Source organism: Rhea pennata, chromosome 1, assembly GCF_028389875.1.
Source record: "Rhea pennata isolate bPtePen1 chromosome 1, bPtePen1.pri, whole genome shotgun sequence".
Taxonomy (NCBI): domain Eukaryota; kingdom Metazoa; phylum Chordata; class Aves; order Rheiformes; family Rheidae; genus Rhea; species Rhea pennata.
In genome coordinates, this window is record NC_084663.1 from 65996122 (window position 1) to 66021464 (window position 25343).

The following is a 25343-nucleotide window of genomic DNA, read 5'->3' on the forward strand; positions in this document are numbered from 1 at the left end:
TCCAAGATTCCCACAAGCATGCCTCTTTAGGAATGGAGTAGTACTGAAGCTTTTTGAACTCTGATGCTAATTCACCAATTTACAACTCCAAGTCAAAGCAGAAACAAAAGATGCTGAAGAGAAAAACATTCCCGATATGATTTTATAAGTAATAACTACATGCTGTTACAAGCTCATTGACAAAAGCTTGGACTCAAGTCCTGTTCTCTGTTTTATCTAGGAAACCTTTTAAGCAAGAAGATATATCATTTAATTATTTTAAAACAACTTTTCATCTATAGGAATATCTTCAATCTCTATTTAACCAACTGCAATAAACAACTAGTTACTTTTTATACTTAAAAAAAAATACAAGGCACAGCCCTTAAAAGTTTATTTCAGGTATAAAAATCAGTCAATGAAATATCTACAATTTTTACTTTCAGTATAAAGGTTTAAACAGATAAAAAGAATCAATACCACAATTGTGAAAAAATATGATTCAATCCAAAATTCTGAACAATAATGAAAAGGCACTTAAAAGAAATCCAGCAACAAATATAACTCTTACGTCACAGTGAACATGTAGTCAAATATTAGCTAACACAGTTTATAAACAAAGAAATTAATTACAGCCTGGTTAAAGTGAGCAACATAATTTAGACAAAACTGAATTCAATCTCCCTTGACCTGAACAATTGTGCTTTTCTTTCAAATGCAAAGAAAGTTGAGAGACAGACGAAAAACAAGGGAAGAAAACTTTTCGGCTAGGCATCAGTCAACAGCATTGTGTTCAGATGAAGAATTCAGAATTGAATTTCCGCAATCTTTATGAAAAAAAATGCAATAAAACTAGGTAGCAGCATAAATACTTCATGGTATCCCCTGGCCTATATGCTTAATTTTAGGGTTTTATTTTTGTACGCTAAGTTTAAAAAAAAAAAAAAAAAAAAAAAAGTAGCCATGGTAGAAGTATGACAATCAGACTACTCTAAGTGGAAAAAGAAAGGTGTAATGCTTGGAAATCCACTGCAATCCCTTTCACGAGGAATATTTTTCCACTGCCAGCAATGGAAAGCATCATATGTAGAAGCTTGCCAGAATCAAGAAAGAAAAAGACTATTACAATCTAAATGAGTTTGAGGTTTGTTTGCAGTTTTTGCTTTTCTTTTTTCTTTTTCTTTTTTAAGAGTCAACTAACTCCTGTATAAAAAAAAAAAAAAAGAAAGAAATTCAAATATGCCAAAAAAGGATAATACATTTGACAGTAACGTTTTCAGCACCAAACCCTATCTGTGCAACAAATACAGGACGTATAAGTGAAATTCCAGTTATTCACAAATATGAGGCTCATAGAGAAAAATATACTGCCAACATAAAGGAACACACACATATACAGAATTTTTACAACCATTGACAAATACGAAGCAAATAGAAAAAAATATAGTTTGGTATTGGCACGTTTTTTCCAGTGATACCAAGAGAAACCTATGACACAGGAACGCTATCTACGCTTTTGCATCTTTTTTCCAGATACATTTTCCTGTAAGTCTGAAACATCTCTTTTGAGTCTTTGACTGGAATGTGAAGAGCCTCACCATCTCCTTCCAGGATTTGTATAGCTGTATCAAGTGGAATACTGTCCTCAACTGAAAGACAGATAAAGCAGCAGGTTAATCCAAATGTCCGGAAGTTCCTTATGATTCTAGTGCTTATCCTTGTGATATTTAAGGCCCACCCCATTATCAAGAAGAATGCCACAAACTCACTAAAGCACCAATCACATCAAATTTAAATGCAGCTGCAACGTGTCTTTAAAGCCCTAAATGGTAAATGCCAGGTCTTTGTATAAGAGCTTTCCAAAGGACATTAAGAAAGGCATAAATAGAAATACACATCTGTCAAATTAATAGAAGAAACAAAGAGTTTAAAGAGTGGCAGACACTGATAGTGAAGGATGCATTTAACAGCAATAAAAGACTGGAAAACACTGAAAAATGTTTGCTTGCATCAAGGCCACAGCACAGACTTGTCAGCCGGCAGAAGACCTGCACTCTGGTAACTACAGGAGGGCAGCAAGGTTACAGTACGCTGAGTGCACCTTATCTCACTGTTAGTCCAACAAGAAAACAGACTATGGTTAGAAAGATGCTTAAGCAAAGAAACAAAGACAACGGGCTGCAACCTTGCCCACAATCTACAAAGGATGAAAGGAGCAAGACTGAGGTGAAAGATGACACCATAGTAACTGTTGACCTTAAAGGGTATAAAAGAACTGTCCAAAATCAATCTGTCATTGCCAATCAAGAGGAACCCAGGGGATGCAGTAGCTGGCACTGCTTTTCCTCCACATCATATATAAGTAATTCTGTCCAGACTACTGGGACACGTGTCCCAATACCTGTGAGCATGGGTGCACGAGCAGATAGTGTCAACATACTGACAAAGTCAAATAAAAATTACTTTGTTTTTATACGCTCACACTAAAACTCACACTTCCTACATTTTAAAGTAGAAAGTAACAAGCTTGGGTTTTGCCTATATTTTTAACTTTCAGTCAAATACAGTTTTCAGTACTACCTTTGATTCAACTGCACATGTGTATGCAGGAAAACATATGAATACATTCTTATGGTAATAAAAGTCTCCACAAATCTTTGAAATCCACATATGTGTAGTGGATAGTGTCCATTTGGACAGAAGAACTAGTAAAGAATGAATTGAAATATTTCTTAAAATTTGCTGGCATAAAGGAACACTTAAAACCAAGCAAAGAATATTTAACTTTTATTTGGAAACAGATAATCACAAGTCATTTCACCTGTACAGGCCCCTTCCAGCTTTCTTTGCTTCACTGGATTATATTTTAACCAATCTTCTTTTTTACTCTTGACACCTAAAAATAAAATTTAAAAATTTCATTGTTTTTTTGGGAGGTTCCTTTAGCACAAGCATTAGTCTCTATTTAGCGTAAATATTAACATATATATTAGCATATACAAGAGGAAGTCTTCGCTGGGTATGCAGAGGACGGCAAAGGCTTGTATGCTCAGCTTAAGATTTCTTTTATTTTAAATCAAATAGCTCATGATATCTATACGCTTCACAGTGAACCTGTTAAAACATCTAAAGATAGGGGAGAGGGAGAAGAGGAGGAAAAGGAAGGCTTTAAGCAAAGATGACAAATGTTACAACAGACTAAGAAAGTGCTGCAACAGTTAGAAAGGAGTGCACAAGACATTTGGCCAAGCCCTCTCCATTCTTTAATACCTCAAAAGATCTCTCCCTCCTCTGTCTACCCAGTGAGATCTACACATAACCAGGCTAATACTGAATATAAATCAGATCACCTTCAGTAACAATGCCAAAGGGATCTGCTCAACAGAAGCAAGCCAAGTTATCTTCTACAAGTAGGTTGAAAGTCTTCTTGTAAAGTTACTTGAGACTAGTATTCTAAACTACCCTAACTTTATTCTATAAAATCTAAGAAAAATGAATAAAACAAAAGTTGAAGGAAATTGCATTCTTCTTAGCTTAACACAAAGTTAGAATAAGAAAGATACTCAACTTCAACCTTCAACTTCTACAGCCCCACATTTTCATTGGCTGTAGTTTTGTATAACATTAACACAAAAAGAAATATTTACTTTTTTACTTGCATTGATTTCTTAATAAAGTAGGGAAACATTAATAATCAAGTTAGATAAAAACACTGGCAAATGACTATTGGTTTTGCATATCACTATTCAACTTAAATTCAGGACTCTCAGCCTACTCTGAACTACTCAGTGCCTGCACTGTTTTGAAAGTGGAAGGAAAATTATATATACATCATACCTGCCACAACAGATTTATTTCTTTCCAGGATATTCTTTGGAGCTGAGCTTTCTTCTTCAGTGGCTGGATTTCTGAATAGTATCTCTGGACATAGTTTAAATTCAAGTACTTGCAGTTTGTGTGATTTCTCATCTTCTGAGAGAGAAGCCTCTCTTTTCTCATCTGAGCTATTCTGTGACACTTTAGGCTTCATGTGCCACACAGGTCTGACAGGTGATGTTTCTAATTTGGTCAGATATATGCTTTCCTGGGCAGTACGTTTAAATGCAACTCTGTTCAGATAGTGTTTTTTCGGTTCCTTTTGAAGGCACATTTTTAATTTGTTATTTCTTCTATTTAAAAATAGCAGGTTTTTATCAGAAAACATTTTCTCAGAAGACTTGTCTTTATTCTGACCATCGAGATGTCTCTCTTTGTTAGAAAAGTAGTTTTTAGAGATGGTAGAAGATCGACCCCTTTTTTTCTGTAGTTTAAGGACAGAGTGATCTGTTAATGAGCTCTTACGTTTCCAGCCATTTTCTCCATTTGATTTTCTTGTCTTGTCAGTATTTATCATGTGATTATGCAAAAGCTGCTTGGAATTCTTTGTTTCAGACTGTTTTAGTCTTTCATCTTCCAACTTTGTCTTCTTAGCGTCTCTATTTCCAATCATATTTTCTTTCCTCTTCCGTTTGTATGAACTCTCCTGTGAAGGAAGAGTTTTTACAGATTTATGCTGAGAATACTTATGGCTTCTTGACTTTAAGTCTATATTGCCAAAATTTGGGAACTTAATAGCATCAGTACGACAACTGTTCAACTTTTTATGTTTTTTTTCTGCTGATAATTTTACTTTCCCTCTGATATCACCTCCTACCTCTTTTCCAAGTACATCCTTTTGTTTCCTACTGCTCTGTTCTTCGCACAAATTCTCTTCACAGGTTATATTTTCATGCCCTTCATAGACTTCAGACTGCTTAATTTCAACAATTTCTGAGTTTTTAAATTTGCAAATGTCTGTCTTGGGTTTCACAGCCAAATTTATTTCAGTTTTATCTTTTGAAAGGGACTCCACCCTGAAAACTCTGTCTTTCTTTTTAGGCAACATCATATTGTCTGCATCCATACAACCAGCTTTTCCTGGCAACAGTTCTTCTTTGGAGACACTCTGATAATCTTTCTCAGCAGAATGAAATTCTTTCCCTAATGAAGGGATTCTTCTATAGATTTGCAACTCTTCCTTCCAGTTGCTTCTTCTCAATTTATCAGAGTCTTTTTTTTCAGACAAATTAAGTGGTTTGATTTTTTCCTGTTGCGTTGCAAGAGGCTTATATTCATTATTCACCTTTGTCCTAGCTTCTTTGTTCATTACAGAGGTGTAATCTTTCTTATTTTTGCCAACATTGTTCTGAAATTTTTCAGTTGGCAGGTTTTCCACTGTGCAGTTCATCTTTGTTTTAGAAACAGATTTAATATTGCTTTCCTCTCTCTCTTTAGAACTAGCATTTTCAAATTCTGAAATTTGATGATCACTATGATTTTTCTCAGAATCAGATACTCTAGATTCACAGGAGCATTGTGGCACTGCATACTCTACAGATAACCAACCCATTAAACAACAATAAGTTTTTTTCTCTCTTCTAGAGTTTTTTTCTGTTTTTTCTTTCTCTTCGCATAGGCTCTGATCAGACTGCATATTGCTTTCAAGGTTCTCTTTCTCAATTGAATCTTTTTCTGCCTGTTGACTTGTTGCTTTATGGCTTTCACTATATGAATGCTGGTTGGGTTCAGGAAACAGTTCTTGCATCTGTTCAGACGTTAAGAGTGGAATTTTTATCTGATCTACTGGATCAGAATTTTGGTTACAAGTTTGAGTCTCTTTCTGAGGTTGATTCTCTGTCCGTTCAGCCACAAAATCACTTTGTGCTGGATCTTTTGCATCTTGCGTCTGTTCAGACCTTAAGAGTGTAATTTGTATCTGATCTACTGGATCAGAATTTTGGTTACAAGTTTGAGTCTCTTTCTGAGGTCGATTCTCTGTCCATTCAGCCACAAAATCACTTTGTGCTGGATCTTTTGTTAGCATATCAGCACCTTCAATGCCATATGGAAACTCTTCCACAAGTTCAGTCAGCTGACTGTTTAGACATTTAACAGGTTCTCCTCCAAAAAGGTTTGTCTCCTCATCTGTACTATTTTTACTGTATGTGTCACCTTGTTTACTGCTGTCTCTTGTAACAGTGAACATGTTTGTTTCAGCAGTTACACCAGTTGATGGACCTTGTGAGTTTTGAGTTAACTCCTGGTTTATGCTAGCAAGAATTTCCAAATCATTTTCAGGATGCTTGTAAGATGCATTTACTGATATTTTTTGTTCTGAGGTAGAAAGTGTTTTAGGAGAACTTCCACTGCTTGCTTTCTCAGAACTGCTAATTGTGATATCATCCAAAATCTTATCTGCTTTACTCATGCAGCCTGACAAGTCTTCCAATGTCGTCTGCAGAAAGCCCTCACCTTGGAGAACATTCTCTCTCAATTCCTGTTCATCTTTACACAAGTCCAGGTGTTGCTCATTTTGTTTTGGGTCAGATGCATTATCTGCTAATGAGCTACCACAACTTAATGTATTTGTCACAGGGGCTGAGCTGAACATACTTGCTATTTGTGGATTATAAAATGTATCACCTTCAACAAGAGAACATACACTAGAAATATGAAATACATCTTCCAACACTGTTGTAGAAGTATTTCCTGGCTGTAACACAGCTTGCTTGTCTTTATGGTCTGTTTTATCTTTTTGAAAGATTTGACTAGAATTCACACCCAGTTCAGGAACAGAAGCCTCATCTGGTAACCCAAATTGCAAATTTTCTCTGGCATCTTGCACTGATTTGCTAACTTGCCTTTGTTTTTTATCACATGCATCACTTGCATTCACACTGCTTTGAACTATTCCATTTCCATCAGCTGATTTGGTCTGTTGCAAATCTAAGTCCACTTCCTCTATTAGAACACAGTCATCAGGTGATGAAGGAACAGTTTCTTTTGTTCCTTTATCAGTATTTACCACAGTTAAAACATTTTTCCCTTCTTCTTGCAAGCTACATATGCTTCCTGCTTCAATCACTGGATAGGTTGTACCTGCAGATGTTGGAAACTTGTCTGTCTCTTCATTCCGTGTTTTCTGTTTAGAAAGTACTAAAGGAGAGACAACTGCAACTTGGAGTTCAAAACTTTTAATCAAATTGGAACACAACATATCATGTTTTTGTCCTACAGAAAGAGTTGTTAAAGGCAACACTGCTTCATTGGTACTAACTGAAACGTTATTTTGTTCTCTATTATTCATTGCGTTTTGAGTGTAAGGTAACAGAGACATTGGATTTGCTGTGAGGCTTTCGTTTGATTGGCTATTTTGAACATTCACAGGTTCTGTAGCATGTTTTCTCCACAAGCCAAGGCATGCAGTCAGCTCTTCCACAGAGTAAGTACAATTGTTCTGTTCAGAACATGAATTTTCAGTAAATGGTGTTTTTTCCTGGCCTACCGCATTCTGGAAACTAGTTTCATCAGACCCCACTGCTTCTGATACAAGAGGGTTTGTGTGAACTTTAAATGCCTGCTCACCTTTCAAACTTTCTATGCTCTTCTCAGTCGCATCTTTCAATAAGCTTCCATCTGAGCCCGTTAAATCTACAAGTGGTTTTTCATTACAAAGAAGACTTGTCAGTATTTTATCTGCAGTAGCACCAGCTCTCTTCTCTTTCAAAATATTTGTGCTGCTCAATACAAACTGAAGAAATGATGACTTCCCAGGGTTAGTTGGTATGTTCTTTCCTACAATTTTGAAAGGGTTATCAGTTTGACTACAACATGAAGTATTGTTAGAGGATGCCAAAGTTTTTTGAGAAGAAGTCAAGGCTGACACATCTTTTTGTTCCAAGATGGGAGCTCTCACAGGATTATTTAATTGAGCTGAGAGTTTACTCTGAGCGGAAATGGAAAGGGAGTTTGATGAGAAGCTTCCATGCTCCATCTGATGATTACTTTGAGTTATCTCTAAGCCTCTGTTGTCAACATTGGTCATGCTTCTGTCATTTCTTTCTATGGGAGAAGAGTTAAAACTCAGGTGCTGCTGACTCGCTGTCCTCACTGTTTCAGACACGGAAGTTGTTACATTTTGATTGGGCAAGTGGGGAAGAAAATTAGGGGGAGTATTTTGATTACATGGAGTAAGTGTGGAAGTACTTTTGTCATGTTCTGAAGCTGCAAAGAGCTTTTTTTTATACTGAAGCATCCTTTCAAGTAGGAGACATTTTTTTTTAATAGAAAGCAGTTTATGAGCTTCCCAAGCTAGTCTGTCTTTTGTAATTTTTATTCCACCGCCTGTTGGTGAAGGCATTTGAGAATTAATAGGCACATTCATTAAATTAGTAGTCTGCTTTTCTTGAACTGAAGCAGTATCATTTGGTGGCTTTGAAGCTGATACAGAAGGAACAGTTGCTATTTCTTGCACAGTGTTATACAATTCTTTGGAAATTCCAGTAGATGCCGTAGACATTTCATTAAAAAGCCGATTTGCTGTCACATTTCCACTCAAATTACAGACATTTCTAACTGTTTCACTGACTTCTCCAGATTGCTGTTTCTGCCAGTATTGCTGAGTATCGTTAAAACAAGAAGCACTGTTTTGATCTGATGGGTGCTTCTGATGGTTTAGGGTATATCCATTAGACACATTTTGTACTGCCTGTTGAACACCTAGCAAAGATTGTGCTCTTGAATCACAGCTGGCAGGCAAAAAAGATGGTGCAGAACATCCATTATGAGTTTCTGATCCCATCTGACTTGGTACATATTGTTGCAGTGGTACATTTACAGTAGTATTTTTACTCTGGGAGTGTGAAACTTGAAACTGATTACTGGGATAATATATTTGGGTTTGGACATGTTGTCCAGATGTACCAAAGGACAAAGAATTATTCTGAGACTGTGTATACTGACTGGATGACTGATTGATGGGTATTGGAATGCCTTGAGAAGAAGCAGAACCATTCATGTTATATGGTGGCAGACACCCCGCCTTTGAAGCATTAATGCATTCACGATTACTTTGATATAACATTGTAGTTCTCATAGAATTAAGCTGTGAAACTTGCGGCTGCACAGTATAACCATTTGTGGAGAGATACTGGTTCTGGGATTCTCGATGTGTGTTCTGTACGTTATTTCCAGAGTTCATTTGAGAAAGTAGGGGAGCTAACTTCCTACGAGAATATGTATGTGCCTTAGAGTTTCGCCATGGATTCTGAGTTATCTGCATCTGCACATGGGACGCCTGATTAGGAGGTCTTGTTGCTAATGGTACATGGGAAGGTGGACACCGATCAACTGCATATTCTGAGATGGCAAATCCATTGCCAGCTACAGATGCTCCTGAGAAGGTCTGGTCTGAATTTTTGTATCCTTCAGCATTTACAGGAGTGAAGACAACATTTATATTGCTGGTTGGCAGATACATCATGTGGTTATTTCCAGTATAACTGCATACATTCTCAGAAGAATATGCATTTGCTTGAGGAAAAGCCTGTGCATTAGAAAGCACCTGAGTATAACACGCTTCTTGACTTTGCAAGTTATTCTGTGCATCAGTATTCTGGAGTGGTCCTACATTCCAGTCCATCTTTTCTAGATTTCTTTTTCTTCAGTCCAAAACCAAAACTCTAAAAAATAAAGTCTTGCTTAGATTTATTTCCTATTTCACTTACAGACAAGTAATTTATTGTGCAGCTCAACTTGAACTGCTAGACACAACAGCAAACTCATTGGCCCATCTTGCAGATATCAATGTTGTGAATGTCAGGTTAAGCAAATTAGAACACAAAGAAGTTCAGTGGCAACAAGGAATTCTATTGACCATCTAGTGAATAACAGAATTCTCAAAATATTCTGCTAAGCCTATTATCATTCAGGTTCTCAATTTAATGATTGCTACGTTTATTTTTTCATCCCCAAATGATGGAAGAACAATGTATTCACATATAAGATGTTACAATAAGCAATGCTTAAGTGCTAAGCATAAGCACCTACAGAATATAATGCAGGTATGCCTCCAAATATGATGAAATATGACAAAAGGAAGGAGAAAATGAATGTTGGCTCAGTAAAGATCTTTCATAGTACTACATCTTGCTCATTTTTATTTTACGTGTTATTTTCTCCTCCTTGAAACTTGGGCAGTTACCAATCTGAGACTCATGAGTCTGACTCTAACAACAGGTAACCAGAGCAAACCATGCCTAACTTTGTGACATAGCATTAAGTTACTCGGGAGGCCAAAAGCATGAAGCATGTAGACAGCATCACAGTTTCTACCACTGCAGTGAGTGCATCTTCAGGAGATGACAAGGCTACAGACCTCTACCTCTTGATGTGTTATATTCCATAATTCACATGTTTAGACCAGGACATTGATTACTAGCAAGCCCAGCTAGATGAGAATGCTACCTCTGAAAATTGTTAGAGCCAGCTTCTTCAAGCCAAGGATTCCAAATCAGAAAGCATAAAACCAACAAGACTATCTACAAGCAGGAATATTATTTTGATCTTGGTAAGGTCCTCTCAGAACAGGCAAACACACGCCAAAAAGAACATCGTGCTAGACTTAATTTCTAAACAAAATGCTTCAGGTAATTTCTCACAGGTCACCCAAAGTTCATGATGCTCTTTCACAGGCTCTCATAGATTTTAAGTGTTTCCTGATTTCAAACTCAGTATTAGAAGCACAACCCAGATATAGCCTGTAAGAGGCACAAAGTTAAAACATTCCATTGAATGCTCACGTATTATCATCAAGATTCATTCAAAGATAGCTGTATCACCTTTCACTCTCTTCTTTACTTTCTCTACTCTCAAATTCTATCAATACAAAATAAAAATAAATAAATAAAGTCACAAACGAAACTGTAAAAAACAGTAAAACAGTAAAAAACCCCCCAAAACCCAAAACAACAAAATAGCAGCACAAATCATCCAATTTTAGCAACAACACTGAACCAATACTTACAATGATGTATGACTCTTAGATGAGAAGACAGGCTTTTGTATTCAAGCTAAGGATTTCCAACTGCCAATGTTACACTCGATAGTTCCTGAAAAATAATCAGGGGATAAAATAATCACCTCATTGACTTAGGTAGCTGCTGAAGCAATTTGAAACATTCAAACATCTAAATTATATTTCTGGAATGTATAAACAAGACTAAAATACCAGCTAGTAGTTTGCTAGACAAAAAAATGTTGACCATATGCAAAGACAACTTAGTCTACCAAAGTTAAACAAATCAGGTAAGAGCAAAATTCAATTCTTGTTGCTATCATCAAAATGTACGGATGAGAAACATAAGCTTAGTTTATCACTATTAGCTAGATTAAGACAATTTTAAATTTGCAATTGTATTCACAACCTAAAAACACTATATATAACTTTAATACAGCAAAATATAAATAAAGTTATATGCAGTAGAAAGTAGTTCTCTTAGAAGAACATTTGAGAAGATCAATATCAGAATGAGCCTTCAGAAGTTCAAAAGACTGTTCTTCATAAATGCCTATATCATTCTTCCCTCACCTGCTACATTCTCTTCTTGGCCACTGAGGTCTCAAAACTCATCATCAGCTACTAAACAGGCCACTGCCAATTCTTCATTGAAGGTACACAGAAAGGGAAAGGAAAGACACCCAGTGAATGCAGAGGTAGTAGAACAAATGTTAGACAAATCTCCTATTATGTAACTAAAGCCCCGGTGCCTAGGCTTTTCTATCAGATTATCTGTTTTAGGGGTGTCTCTGGCCTGTATTTTATGTAATCTCTCCAAATCACTCAAAGACATCTCACTTTCTATGTGCAGAAATATTTAAGTGTCTTCTACCCTATATATTCCAAATGTCAGTTAGCACCATTAACAGTATCCCAGGAACAAGAGATGGTGGTAAAGGAGGATGCTGCTTGCCATGACGTCTATGGGCAGGGTGAGCACTGGTCATAAGCAGCAAGTACAATGCAAAGGCTGGGATCCCAGAATGTGGGACGGGAATACTTGGGATGCCAATAGTTTAATAAACAATTCTGACTTGTAAGACTCTCCAAATGCCGCAGGAAGGTGAAATCATTAGCCCTGAAGAAAGCAAATGGGGGGGAGGGGGGTGCTGCTGCACAACGTGAGATTACACCCAAACAGAATCGCAGACCATTGCTGGAACTTACTAGCAAAAAAAGAGGGAGAGAATAGGAAAATACCTAATGCAAGTTAGTAGGTGTGAGATAATCAGGCAGGGTAAAAGCACTAGCTCTATTAAGGGGGACCTTTAGCAGGAGAGATCTCCCTCGCCGGAGATCCAGTGCACCTGCAATCCTTATGCTGTGAGGCAGCAAGCGCATGGGTCTACCAGCTGGTCAGGGTCTGCCATAGTGGCAGGGCTTCACTAGGGATTTACTGTGCAGGTAGCAACTACATCTCTGGTGTGGCAAGTGCATAGGTCTACTCAACAGTTGGAATCTTTCATGATGGCAGTGCCTCACCAGATATCTACTGCCTACAAACTTCACACCACTGCTGGGGTGTGACCACTGGCCAGCTTGTAAACTGGTTTGAACTTGAACCAAAGTGTTTAAATGACAAGGCAGCAGAGAGCTGCAACGGGAGGGGACAGGGTTACTCAGCTGTGAGCATTCCTAAATCTTCGGGGACAGAGCTCCTGTGTAAGGGGACATTTGCAAACATCTGTTTGCAAATGTACTTAAATTGTTAAAAACTGATGACCAAATTGTTCAACGCTCACCTAAGGAGTATATGCAGAAACACTCCAACCAGTAAACAGTACTGGCCAAAGAGCAAAAAAAGGCCCAAGAAAATACGCTAAGGCCAAACCCTCTGCACCCTGCTCGCTGGATGCTGGACAAACAGTTACATGAAAAGAACAATTGCAAAAGGATTTCTTCATTTAAAAAGAAAAATCAACCTGTATGGGGCAAGATGTCAGAACTCCCAGTTATGTTGAATGTATGTTGAAAAGGATATTTCCATTGGCAGCAAAAAGGTACATATATTAGCTCTATTACTATATGAAAAAAAATTAACATCCTTTAACTCATCGGGTGTTATCAGTGGTAAAATGACACTTGGAATACACAGAGGTAAAATACACCACTCTGGAGCAAGGTTATTATATGTTTATTAGCTTGAAATCCCTGAATCACAAGGGGAACCCAAAGAACCTTGTGGGGAAGTGACTGGGCAGTCCCAGGCACCGCACAGCATCCGTCCACAGCAAGGTTCAAGGGTACCGCAGGTTTAAGGCTAAAATATGGCGTACTGCACATTTGCTACAGATAACACTAGAAGCAGTAACTCTTCAGGTATGCAGTTAAGAAGCGAAGCAATAACTCTTTAGAAGTGCACAAGTCCACAGTGATGTCTATGCAGCACAAGTCTAAGGGTTGCAACCTGCCATTCCTTATGGGTTCTGCACACCAAGTATTTCGGCAGCTGGAATAATTGATCGGTCAGCATGCTCGTCTTCTCATCTATCTTCTGCTGTTTATCCACTGTTTACACGGGGTGAATGCAGAAAGAAAATGAAGTGGTAAAGAGTTGCTTAAAGGAATGGCTAATAAAGACAGAAGAGTTAAATATTTGGAGGGTATGAGTCAGAGCTCCTGGATAGGTGATAGCTGATGTTCAATGTCCTGCTGCAGAAGCTAATCACAAGAATGTAAGAGATGGAAAATAGCCCTAGAGGCACAGTAATAAAACAAGAAAAAGCTTACGCCATAAACAGCCAGTATATTTAAGTATCAGCACTGTTAAAATAAACTGGAAGGAGCTGAAAAATGTCTCAAGATGTAGCAAAATAATTCCTGATTATAAAGAAAAATCAACATAAAGATTCAATTCAAGAATTCAAACTTAATTAACAGGTGTATGTAACCCTAAGTAATCTCAAGAGAAATGGCCTGTTAAGAGAAATGGTTTCTTAAGAGAAATTGGTAGGTTTTTGCTTTGTTTTACAGGGCAATCCTCTGAAAAACAACTTGAAAAAAAAGCAGCAAGACACAGTGATGGAAATGTTCGTTTCAGAAAAACAATGAATCTACGAACCAGAACAGAACAATACTGAAGGAAGATGACACAGATGAGTATCAGAGGATACCTATCTGATAACTGAGCTTAACAGCTGTGTTTGTGTTTCTAGAAGTGATGGGGAGGCTACACTGAAGCCCGTTGTTACACCAAAGGTGCACCTGCTTCCGCAGGCTGCCCTCCAGCCACTCTTGTACAAGTTATTTATGTGAGCAGATACCTGAGGGCTGATGCAACCTGCTTTATTAATAGACCTTGGACAGCTGCACTGTCCTGTGAACAGGACAATCTGCCAAGAACCGACCACCTGGAACTACATCCTTGTTTCATCTGAATCACATCCTAGTTCCACTGGCTAAACAAAGCTTTGTCTTATGACTTGTGGTCATTACTGTCAGGTATATCTACAGGTAAGGGAAGGGGACTTACTCTAGGAGAGACAGATACAAGCCGCCTCCTCCCTGGTTTGGGGACGTCTGACCGGGAAACTCCTCAAGATTGAGAGCCCAAATTGCTTGGTGGTATGTATACTCTGCTTTATTTGCTAACTATTGATTGATCTTTCTTTCTGTTCCTCTGATATATGAATAGCCTATGCCGGCAAACCAATAAATTGTATCCTACTCATTGCTTACTTATGTTGTGACATTGATTAAGCATAACAAGAAGTTAATCCCAAGGAAGGTGTTCAGACCTTCCTTTTACAGGAAAGGAGGAGAAGATGATGGTAAAAATCTATGCATAAATATAACAACAGCTTATTTAAAATAAAGTGTAAAGTTCATCTATTTATTATAAGGAAGACCTGGAGAGAGAGGAATGAAAAAAGCTGACTGAATAGTTTGGAAGCTCCTTTGAAGGGAAGTATTCCAGCTGTTGGACAAACATAATTGTTAACAATCTACTGTTATCTATTACCTTTTAAAAGGTAACAGAGAAACCTCAGCATCCTATTGAACTCTTATAGATACTAATCTATGTACATTATGTGTGCATATATGTATTCAAATTCATGAGCATCACTTCACGTGTTTACAAAAGATGCTGCACAATGGTGGGAGAGGTTGCTTGTTGGCAAACTCACATAAACCCTTCTGAGTTCTAGGCCAAACTGCAAGACCTTCAATATCTCTGCTACCCTCTTCAACATGTCACTTGTAACACTAACAAGGGATTAGTAAATCAACAAATGAGTACAATAGGTAAGCAATCATAGAAAGGCTATTAATCACTAATGTTATGAACAATTGGATACCATCCAATCATAAGCCTATCGTACATTTAAAAAAAAAATTCTCCTTGGAATAGCGCCCTTAACACTGCAGGACTGCTACATGTGAAAATACATCCAACTGTAAGGCTGTTTATACTAACTGCTAAGAACTGTTTAACTTTAGGCAGTTGCAAGTAGTGTACCTCCCACTCATGACAATACCCTGTAGGGGGGACTGACACATCTGCTCCAAAACCTCTGCAAGAGGAGAGCAGATATTGTACAAACCTACCAGCGATGGGTCAGGTACTGTGACTGAGCCATGACATGGGGAGAACTGCTGTGCTCACACGAGGTTTGATACTGGATATTGATGCATTAGACCTTGGAGAAAATTCCATTCCTGCCTTCTATGATCATTTTGTATACTTACCTTGATAGTGTCGAGGCAGTGTGTGTTTTGTGAAAAAGAATATGTAAAGCTAATTAGGGAAAAGAGCTAAGAGGTAAAGGAAATTAGCAAACAATACAAAATTAATGACTATGTCCTTGAAGAAAAACTGATAAAGACTGATAAAAGAGATCATCCTGGTCTGGAAGGTGCCAGTGCCCAAATGATTGTGAAAGAGGCATGGAGACAGCGAAACTGCAGTAACAACACATGTTCTCAGAAAAGTTCAACCAAAGAACACTCCTGAGTGACCACCAAAGACCCCCACAGAAGACCTGAAGACAGTCAAAGCGCACGTGTAATCACAATGTGAATATTATAATTAGTTCTAGGAAATGTTATGAATATGTAAAGTGATTCCAGGAAATCTAATGAATATGTAAAGGATGGAGCTATAAAAGCTGTGCTTAGTGCGACATGCAGCATGCACATTAGGAGGAACGATACTCTGTGCATCCGGCGCCGTAATAAAGAATGCCTGCTTTCTAAAACTTCAAATTGAGTATCAGAGGGTTTTATTTTGAGCCTAATTTTACAGTAACAATATAATCATACATATTACACTCAGTGACCTAGTGTGTCTGTCACACAGTCCTTACCTCAGCCCCTAATTTTCTAAACAGCATTTTGTGATCCTGAAGATATTTATAAAATGAAATATAATTACTAATAAAAACTGAAAAGCAGCATGATGTTGTAGAAATACAAGTGTAGCATCAGAGTAAACACATCATCCAGACCACAAGGCAAGTAACTAATATAACTACTGCTTGGTGGTGGGACACCCTCGAGAGTTTTAGTTCCAGTGCTGCTGCTATTTTACACCTATTCTTGCATCAGTATTTCTCTTACTTATTATTACCTTTATATTAATACTTGTGGTAGTTGTTTTGTATACAAGAGTCTTTCTAATAGCCAAAAGTTTTACCAAAGTAACCTACAAATTACAATTTCTTTAGAATATATCAGCTGTATGTGGATCAAGGGATTGAGCGTATTGATCCTAACCAGAAGGCTATTGTATGTTGAGGAGTTAGTGAGCTGTACAGCAGTTGACCAAAGACGACACAGGCCCATGCTATGCATTTCACATGACCACGGGATGAACTTAGCCAACTGTGACAGCAAAATCTGGCAATTACACCACCTGCATGTTTTCACTAATCATAAAGTGAAGCAGCATGCTTTCATAGAACATGGGTTTTTTTTGACAGTAGAACACGAGGAAGAATGCTGTTTACTTCCAAGAACATCCTTTAAAAGCTCGGAAGACCATAATGCTGACAAAGCTCACCACGGGTATGATCTGTGCAGTGTGTCCTGCCCTGACTAGAAGGCTGCCTGATGCTGTACAACTCAGGGTTGCCAGCATCTGGGGGGACATAAGGTTATCTACGATATCCCATTTTTCCTTCTCACATTATCTCCAATAAATGGAATTTTAATCAATATCTTACACAGTCTGATGCCCTTCTTACTGGGATCCCTAATGAACGCTTGCATCAGTGCCTTACACATGCACAGATCGCTCTCACGTTCTTGTCACCCTACCAGTTGTTGCCCACTCCATGTTGCCAAGAGGGAGCTGCATAGATTCACAAACAAATGTGAAAGAGACACTAGCATAAGAGAGGCACTTTCTGTCAAAGCTCTCTTTTACCAATCAGGGTTTCTCCATGCCCTCAATGAATTTAGCATTGAAATGAGAGTTACAACCAGTTAGAGGGTTTTTTTGTTTGTTTGTTTCTTTCTTTCTTTCTTTTGTTTTTTAAAGTCATCACTCTTGCAGCCAAGTTCTTCAGAAACAGACAGCAGTCAGGTTGGTTTACAACTTTTAAAGCCTCTCAAGCTTTCCCTTCCATCAAGGCAAGCATCACTGGCTCACTTGCAGCATAAGCCCCCTTGCAAATATTTTAATCAGGCATAAAGAATGCTTCATGTCTCCTTTCTCTGAGCTGTGTCATTGTAACCTGAAGCAGTTTGAAAGGCAAAACATTTTTGATCAGTTCTCCCTGACAGATTGATTTCTGATCAAAACTCGTTACCTTCTCACTTACAGTGCAGATATTCAGACAGGTTTGGTGTTCTCATTAGTTGCTCTTAAATCCTTTATGTAGAAACTCACAGATGCAGCAACACCACAGTATGTCTTAGCAATTCAAGAGTTTTATTAAGAAAACTGGAGACCTCTGGTGCTTAGTTTCTCTAAATTCACACAAGCAGGTGATACAACTAGCCTCAATCAACCACCACCCTAAGAAAGATCATCTCCCAAGAAGGCTCTCCTCCAGTTTGCCCCCCCCCCCCTTTTTTTTGTAATCAGCTTTTATTTCTTACTAACTGAAGCACTGGCTTAATTAAAAAAAAAAAAAAAAAAGTTGATTTGGATATGTTGGCCTACACAGCACCTACAGGTTACCACTACATTTACAAAAATCTGAGGCTGGAAGTTGTCATGGTATTGCTATGATCCTGCAGTTGCACTGCTTTCTGTGGTTAGGCCTGCAGTTATCAGATCTGTATTTCTGACAGAAATACTTAACTTGTCTTTCATCACCATGGTTAGCAAATATATTGCTTGCTACTCACAGAACACCTAATATAAGATATCCAAGTTACTGAAAGGCCTGGATTTATGAAAAATGCCTTATGCTAAACTTTTGGTCAGTTCAGATCTAGTCATTCTCTAGCACACACACAAGTTGATGGAAAGAAAAGAAACTTAGAATTGTACTGCAAGCCCCAGTGGTGGCAATATGTGCTCTGTGCATCCTACTGCTATACGTACAGACACCTGCTTCTCTCGCATTAGTTTCACAGATCATGTATTAGTTGGTGTTTCACAAAGTAATTTTGAAAACTAAAGAAAGAGGGAAAAAACACCTCTTCCCTCTTGTGATTTTACTTCTCAAAATGACAGTATCAGACCTGCTTCACAGGCAGGTGCTTTTTCTTTCCACAGTTATGAACTTAAAATTCTGCATTTAAAAGCCAGTTTTAGCTTCCTATTTCATTATAAAGGCAGATGATTAAGCCAGAAAGTTACCAAATTTTTTTTGAAAAGTATAAGCAAAGCACAAAACAGCAACATGGAATTCAAATAAGGAATATAGGAATGTACTTTAGAATATTTTATTCAATAAAAATATCAGACATTCTCTGGCTCAAATCAGAAAAATAGAACAAACGAGAACAGGCATAGCTTATAAAAAAGTTCTATGGTTGCCATGCTGTAAGACTACTTGCCTGCAGCAAGCTATATGTCGGTATCTTCAGAAACAAAATATAGCAGGATATAATCAGTTTTGGGGCAATACTGTCACCTAATATTATGGAAACAATGCTATCTTGTCTTACTTTCCTAAATGCATCATCATGCTGAAACTGCTTTTAAGCATAACTACATTTTGGTGTGACCCTGTATCTTTTAGATATGGCTTCATAGGCCATGGTAGGAGAGACTTAAGACACATCTATATCAAGGATACAACATGCCCAAGCATCCTACCTTTTGTAACAACGAGAGAGGGAACACAGCCATAGCTTATCCAACTGTAGGAGCCGGTCTGTGCCCAGGCAGCAGACCTAGGTAGTAGATTTACAGATAAGGTAAACGGCCCACTTAGTGTTGTGCCCAACTTACATCCACGCTCTAAAGGCAAGAAACAAGACCAGAGACAAGCATAGGCGACCCACTTCCTTGAACAACAATAAGACAATGTTTCCGTATATGGCATTACGGGATAACAGGCTAATCAATTCTGCACACTCAGTTCTGAAGCTATGGTGCCCACACAACTGTTTGGTTTTGCTGCAGTCCTATATATAACCTAAAGGTGACATTGCCAATGAGTCTGGCTTTGGTAGCTGCAGTAAGGTGTTACACAAATCCATACATGTTCAAGTTACTGTGACCGCAATGTAGTAGCTTGGAACTCCTAAGGAGGTCTCTCTTTTCCTTCCCCTATCTTATAGGTGTGACTTGCTGATAACATAGCTAATGTTTTATTAGTACAATCAAGTAAGCTGCTATATATTCAGTGATCCTAGCACAAGTTGCTCTACAAAATAATGGTTCATTAAAGGATATTATATACAACACTTTAACAACTATTTGTTATTGGTATCTGTCAAATTATGGTGATATTATTGACATTTTATAACTAAATTTGGCAACAACATTAGTCCAAATAAAACATGGCTTGACAAAATATAGATACTAGAAGGAGACTATCCACTTTTTAATACTAATCCATCTACTTTAAAGATTATGAGAGAAATAAAAGAACATAAGTTTAAAGAAAACAACTGCCATCACCAACATAAAACAAGTCACTCAACTGAATTATCAGCTTGCCAGAAAAAGTAATAAGAAAAACTTTGTAATAATGAAACAGAGATCAAATCACTCAGGTGAGAAGCACCAAATTATAAGAATAGCTATAAAAAACTGGTCCTGTGACATGAGAAGAATTACAGAATGCCAATGAAATTATCTGATTGTAATTTTTAAGTTAATAAATATACCTTTTCACAAAACAATTAAATTGAGCTCAGTGCAACTCAGCAGGAAGATGCCCAAAACAAAAAAAGGTCCAAAAAGTAGCAAACCAGCTTCATGGAAGAATGGTCTGTTGCACATGAACATATATCTGTGCATATATACATGTATATATATCAGTTCGGAAATTAGAGACCACTAGAACGGGAGTGCTTAGAAGACTGCTATATCATACTACCTTCAATCTTCAAAATAAAACTTTACTAGACTTAATAATAATAGACCTTGCCAAAGGTTATTCTTAATCACGAGCTCTACTTATCATAAGACATACAAAACTGTTAGTCATTAACACTTATCTCCCCCAGTAACTGCAAGCACACAAGATCAGAAAGCTGATGTCATTAGCTGGCACCTAGTGGCTATAGCCCTTGATGGTTCAGAGTCTTTGAAGGTGAAGATGGCAAGCCTCAAGAGCTCTCCAGAATCAAAGTGGGCTATCTTTTCTCCCCCAGTTTTATTGCTATTCCTCGTGTTTTCACGTACCATGGCCACTCTATTCAAGAAGAGGGCACAGACTCCTCCCTCCTTCAACACTAGAATCATAGAGATTCTAGGTAGTACCTCCTCTGTTAAAGGTTAGCAATCTGGGAAAATAATAAGCAGTACTACCAGTCTCAGACCTCGCTCACTGATCCTGTCAAAATAAGAACAGCATGCCTCTGCAGCACGAGTCCAGACAGGTTACCCCTTCATGACTGGGATATGTCCATCTTGAGCTAACACAGTGGTTCGCTCCTTTGCTGTCCAAGTGAGCTGCCCCAAACGAGCAGGCCCTCAGGTTTAGTAAGTGTCATGGGTACGGGGCTATACGTTAAAGTTCAACCATGAGAGGTTGTCCTGGTTCTAAGGTTATGGGGTATGCCTTGGGAGGTGATGGTTGTGACTCGTACAGTGGGAATGAAGGCTCACGTTATTGGGTTCCCGTAATGTCCCTGCCTGTTATTCAAATGGTAAATTGTTTCCATAACCATTTTTCCCAGTTCAGTCAATGTACTTCCAATACATGTTTGAGCAGGCCATTTGCTCACTCTATCAGACTGTTGGCCTGTGGGTAGTAAGACGTATGGAGTGTCCATTAGATCCCTTCTTCCTCTGCCCCATTCTGTGTTCTTGTGGCAGTAAAATGACTACTGTTATCGCTTACCGTTATCAGGTGTTGGTAAGCTTGAGAACCATCCCAAAAATCCCCTCATTGTGTTTTCCCCATTTGCAGAGGAGCACGGGTATAACTTAAGCAAGCCAGCTAACTACTCAGGTTAGGATCTATTTCTACCCCATGGCTGTAAAAGGTAGGGGCACCATGTAATCGTGTTGCCAGATGGACCACAGGGATTTCCCTGTTTTCAAGCGCAGCTTGCACTTCCTGCTTTCCATCTACATTGCAGATACTCTGTGATTTGTTCTACTGTTCTCCCAAATGCTCAGGCACTTCTGTCTGTCTGGGAGTAACCATTGTCTGCCATTCAGTAACTCAAATTCCAAGACACTGTCCCCGCTCTCGGCATCAGCCAGCTGGTACAGGGCTGCTTGGTTCTTGTCAGAAAGGCGCAGATAAGCTTTTGCTACCAGGTACACCTCGCTTCCACTGGTATAGCTAAGTAGTTTGACTCAGTGCCTCCCCACAGTGACCCCTACCCTATTTGCTGCCACCTTTGAGAAGGTGGACATTTGAGCCCCTGCATCAATAAGGAATTTGGCTGGGATTTGATGTGTCCCTAACAGAAGGTAGATGTGGGGTCCTTCCACATGGTCCAAATGGAAGGCCCCTTTCTCCAGATGCTGAGGCCCAATACCAGTCCAGGACCCACTTTTTTTCTTTTCTTTTTTTTTTTTTTTTTTTTTTTTTTTTTTGCCTCTGCAGCCTTTAGCTCCTCCTGAAGATAGCAGGAGATGTTATTTGGGTGTGGAGGTGCAGTGGGAGCAGTGCCCTCCTGTTTCCTACCCTGCAGGGGATAAATGCAGAAAGAGGTCTATTAGATTACCAATTGTCCATGCCATTTACCTGTGTAAAGCAGCTCTAGGTATACCTAATTGCAGCACTGTGTGCCATAGCCGATTTCCTTTTTCCCTTTCTGCCTGTGAGGTGAACTTCCCTTCCCCCTTGACTGCAGTTCTGACCACTTTCCTTAGCTGGCAAGTCCTGGGCCCTGGATGGTAGCATGGGCTCATCCCATCCCATTTCCCATCCATGAGTGACCACTTTGTGTTAAGAGGTCAGCCCACACAGATATGGAGAGAGGTTGTTGCTGCTGAGGGTCCTGGATTGCCCTATTATGCTGTCAGTGTGCTCTTCTCCTGCTGTCAAACTAAGTACGCCTTCAACCTCTTATCAATGGCTACAGGTATGCCAGATCCACTGGGTATGATACAGGCAAGTGGCCTAGCCATCCCCCAAACTCTTGTAGACAGTCAACCTTGTTTACTGCCTCAGTCAATCCCATGAAGGGATGAACAGCTAACGGCTTCCACCTGCTCACAGGGATTGGTTCCCCATGCCCAAAAGGCAGCCCTGGAAGTCAAAGAATGAAGGTGACCTCCCCACCAGCAGAATGGAGTTGTCAGGAGAGCCTTCTGTGAGGAAAATTCCTGGTCCTCAGAATCCTTCTGCCTCTGTCCTGTTCAACATTATCCTATCTCCTCCCACTTTGTTTATTTTTATTACTCATTCTGTCTCCATTTTTCCAGGTTTTCAATGGATTTTTTTCCTGGAGACTCACTAGCTGCAAGGGGTCAAATGGGGTGGTACAAGTAGCCTCCCATCAGTTGCCTTCCTGAGGTCCCACAGTGATTTCAGATTTTACTATGGATGCTACCCTTTTATCAACACATCATCTTCTGTATCTCCTTCTTCATTCTCCACTATTGGAGGAGAGACCAGGGCTGATTATCACCTGAATCAAATCAGATGCCCCCATCCCAAGTTGTGATTGTGAACCCATCTGGGGAAGAACTTGGGAGATTCCTCCACTCCATGCCTCCATAAGTAGATTGTTATGAGGTCACTAGCCATCATCCTGCCGACTACACCAAACTGCCACAAGGTGGAGGGTATAAACTTTGGGTTTACTGCAAACAAATTTATTGAAGATGGTCATACATCATACTCATCGCAAGTGAATCTTACTGCACATTTGTTATTGCCCAAGTCTTGATTTCTTACCTCCAACAGTTTCTTGTCAGAGGTTCTCTTAACTCCTAGAGAGTAACTGGAGAGGCATCCCAACTCAAGGGGAGATTTACTGCTGTGCAGCCCACTGCTGTATGAGGAAGCTCAATGAACTCTAGGCTGCAGCACTATTTATGGACACGTAGTCTGACTCGTGGTCATATGATACTTGGTGTGGAGATACACCTTTTTGCTGACCTCATGCCCTGTTGGGGAAAATACACCCTTTTTGCTAATATCAGCCTGTTTCTGGCCTCACCAGTCGCAACTACCATTGCCTAGTTCCTCCTGGTCCTCACTGGGTGCTGTCAGTTATCTGCAGTCAGATACGGCCTGAGATAAAGGGGCAGTGGGGAGGAGTAATTGTACTCCACTACATTTTGGGCCCAAGATAAGGGGGTAGTGGATTAGAAGTGCTCTGCCACACCCTCCTAGGAAAAAAGAAAAAGGGGAGGAGGAGAAGATGTCTCATCTGCTCTGATACAGTTTCACTCATTTTTGGTTTTGCTAATCATCATTCTTTGCTTATCTTTGCTCTTAATTTTCCAAGTTCCGTCACTAGGTTCACTGCTTGCACATTTTCCCACGCCTCTTACATGTGTAAACCTTCTGGCAATCACAGTGATGACATACTAATGTAAAATTATTTTGTGTTATGTCTGGGTATGACATTAGTGCTACAAAACACTTTTGTATTGTTGTCAGCTACACTATTTTAGTATGGTAGATATGCCTAGGTTCAAGGCAAGCTAGTATTAGTTATATCCCAATTAGTTCACTTACAGTTTAGAGGCATTACAGGTCTCTGCTTTGACTACATGTCTTTCCAATGCAGTGCAGACACAATCTACAGCTCCCCAGTTCCTAAAATATAAATTGTCAGAAAGTAAAAAGGTATGTCTCAGTAAGAAGTATTCAATGTAAATTAATTTCTTACAGAAGCTTAGGAAAACACTGTAACTGTCACTGTTAGCAATAGGACACATGGGAAGTGTTCTGCAAGTATGGGCCAGTATGGCAACTTTCTTCTTACTGAAATGAAAGGATAGCTTTTCATCATGCTCTAACATGATGATAGGTAGTTTGCTTCATCACTCTAGAAGAGTAGCAGATGTGCCAGGTCATAAATTAAATGGTACCGTGATCTGATTTAGCATCTTGCTAAAAATAAAGAAATTTTCAAAACCACAAGGCTAATTGCTGGTCTGTTGCGTAACAGCACACTGAGATCCTTCTGCAAATTCTACCAGCTCCTTCAATAGAAGGGAGATAGGGAGAAGAAAAAAGGACCGTAACAATGACAACACATAAAACACATTGAATTGGGGGAAAATTGTTGTCTGAAATCCACACGTTGTTTTAGGCATGTTTTTCAAGCTGACAGTCCACAAGTAAGATCTTAATAGTATCACAGTTCTCTGCTAGACAAATGATGGTCCTTCCAAAATCAAGTTAGTTAGTTACAGATCTGATACATGACACCGAGAGTAGCAATTGCTTTCTAGCAATATCAAGCCATATCAATACAGTTCATGAAGTTACAGCTCTCCTTGGGGAATTCCTAGAACACTGGTGGTCATTCTAGATCCACAAAACAATAAAACTTTTCCACAGTATGCTTCAGAGTTGCCTGAATCCACTAGCATAAGGAAGAAAATACAGCATTCATTATCTCTTCTCAGTCTCACCACTAGTGTATCTTCATCATGCCAACAACATCTGACACCTTTGCACAACTCTGTTCCTATAAAGTCTAACAGTATCTCTCTGAGCAGCTGCCTCACGTTATAAACAACTCTACCATTTTCAGCATGAACTGCAACTGATCTGCAAATTCCAAACAGTCGAAAAATAAAAATCAACAAGTACTCTGCATATATAGCCTTTCAAGAACAAGCCATTCTTGTTTAAAAAAACCACATATCTACAAGTAAGTTCTACAATATCACTTATTTTTTTAAAAAAGCACAACTGAACTGGAACCAGATGGTACCTAAATGTGGAAAACCTAA

At 38.9% G+C, this 25343-nt stretch overlaps 1 protein-coding gene across 2 annotated transcripts in view; it reads right to left on the reverse strand.

The window, feature by feature from the left end:
• Positions 1-516: 516 nt before the first annotated feature.
• RESF1 (retroelement silencing factor 1) overlaps positions 517-25343 on the reverse strand; it is a 43228-nt gene continuing 18401 nt past the window's right edge. The window contains exons 2-5 of one of the 2 annotated variants that reach the window (XM_062590218.1): positions 10862-10946; positions 3817-9518; positions 2801-2875; positions 517-1628 (exon numbers count right to left, since the gene is read on the reverse strand). In XM_062590218.1, coding sequence (XP_062446202.1) covers positions 1468-1628; positions 2801-2875; positions 3817-9478 — 5898 coding nt within the window. In that variant the 5' untranslated portion in view covers positions 9479-9518; positions 10862-10946 and the 3' untranslated portion in view covers positions 517-1467. The remainder of the gene's footprint in view (positions 1629-2800; positions 2876-3816; positions 9519-10861; positions 10947-25343) is intronic. The other variant, XM_062590225.1, reaches the window with a different exon arrangement.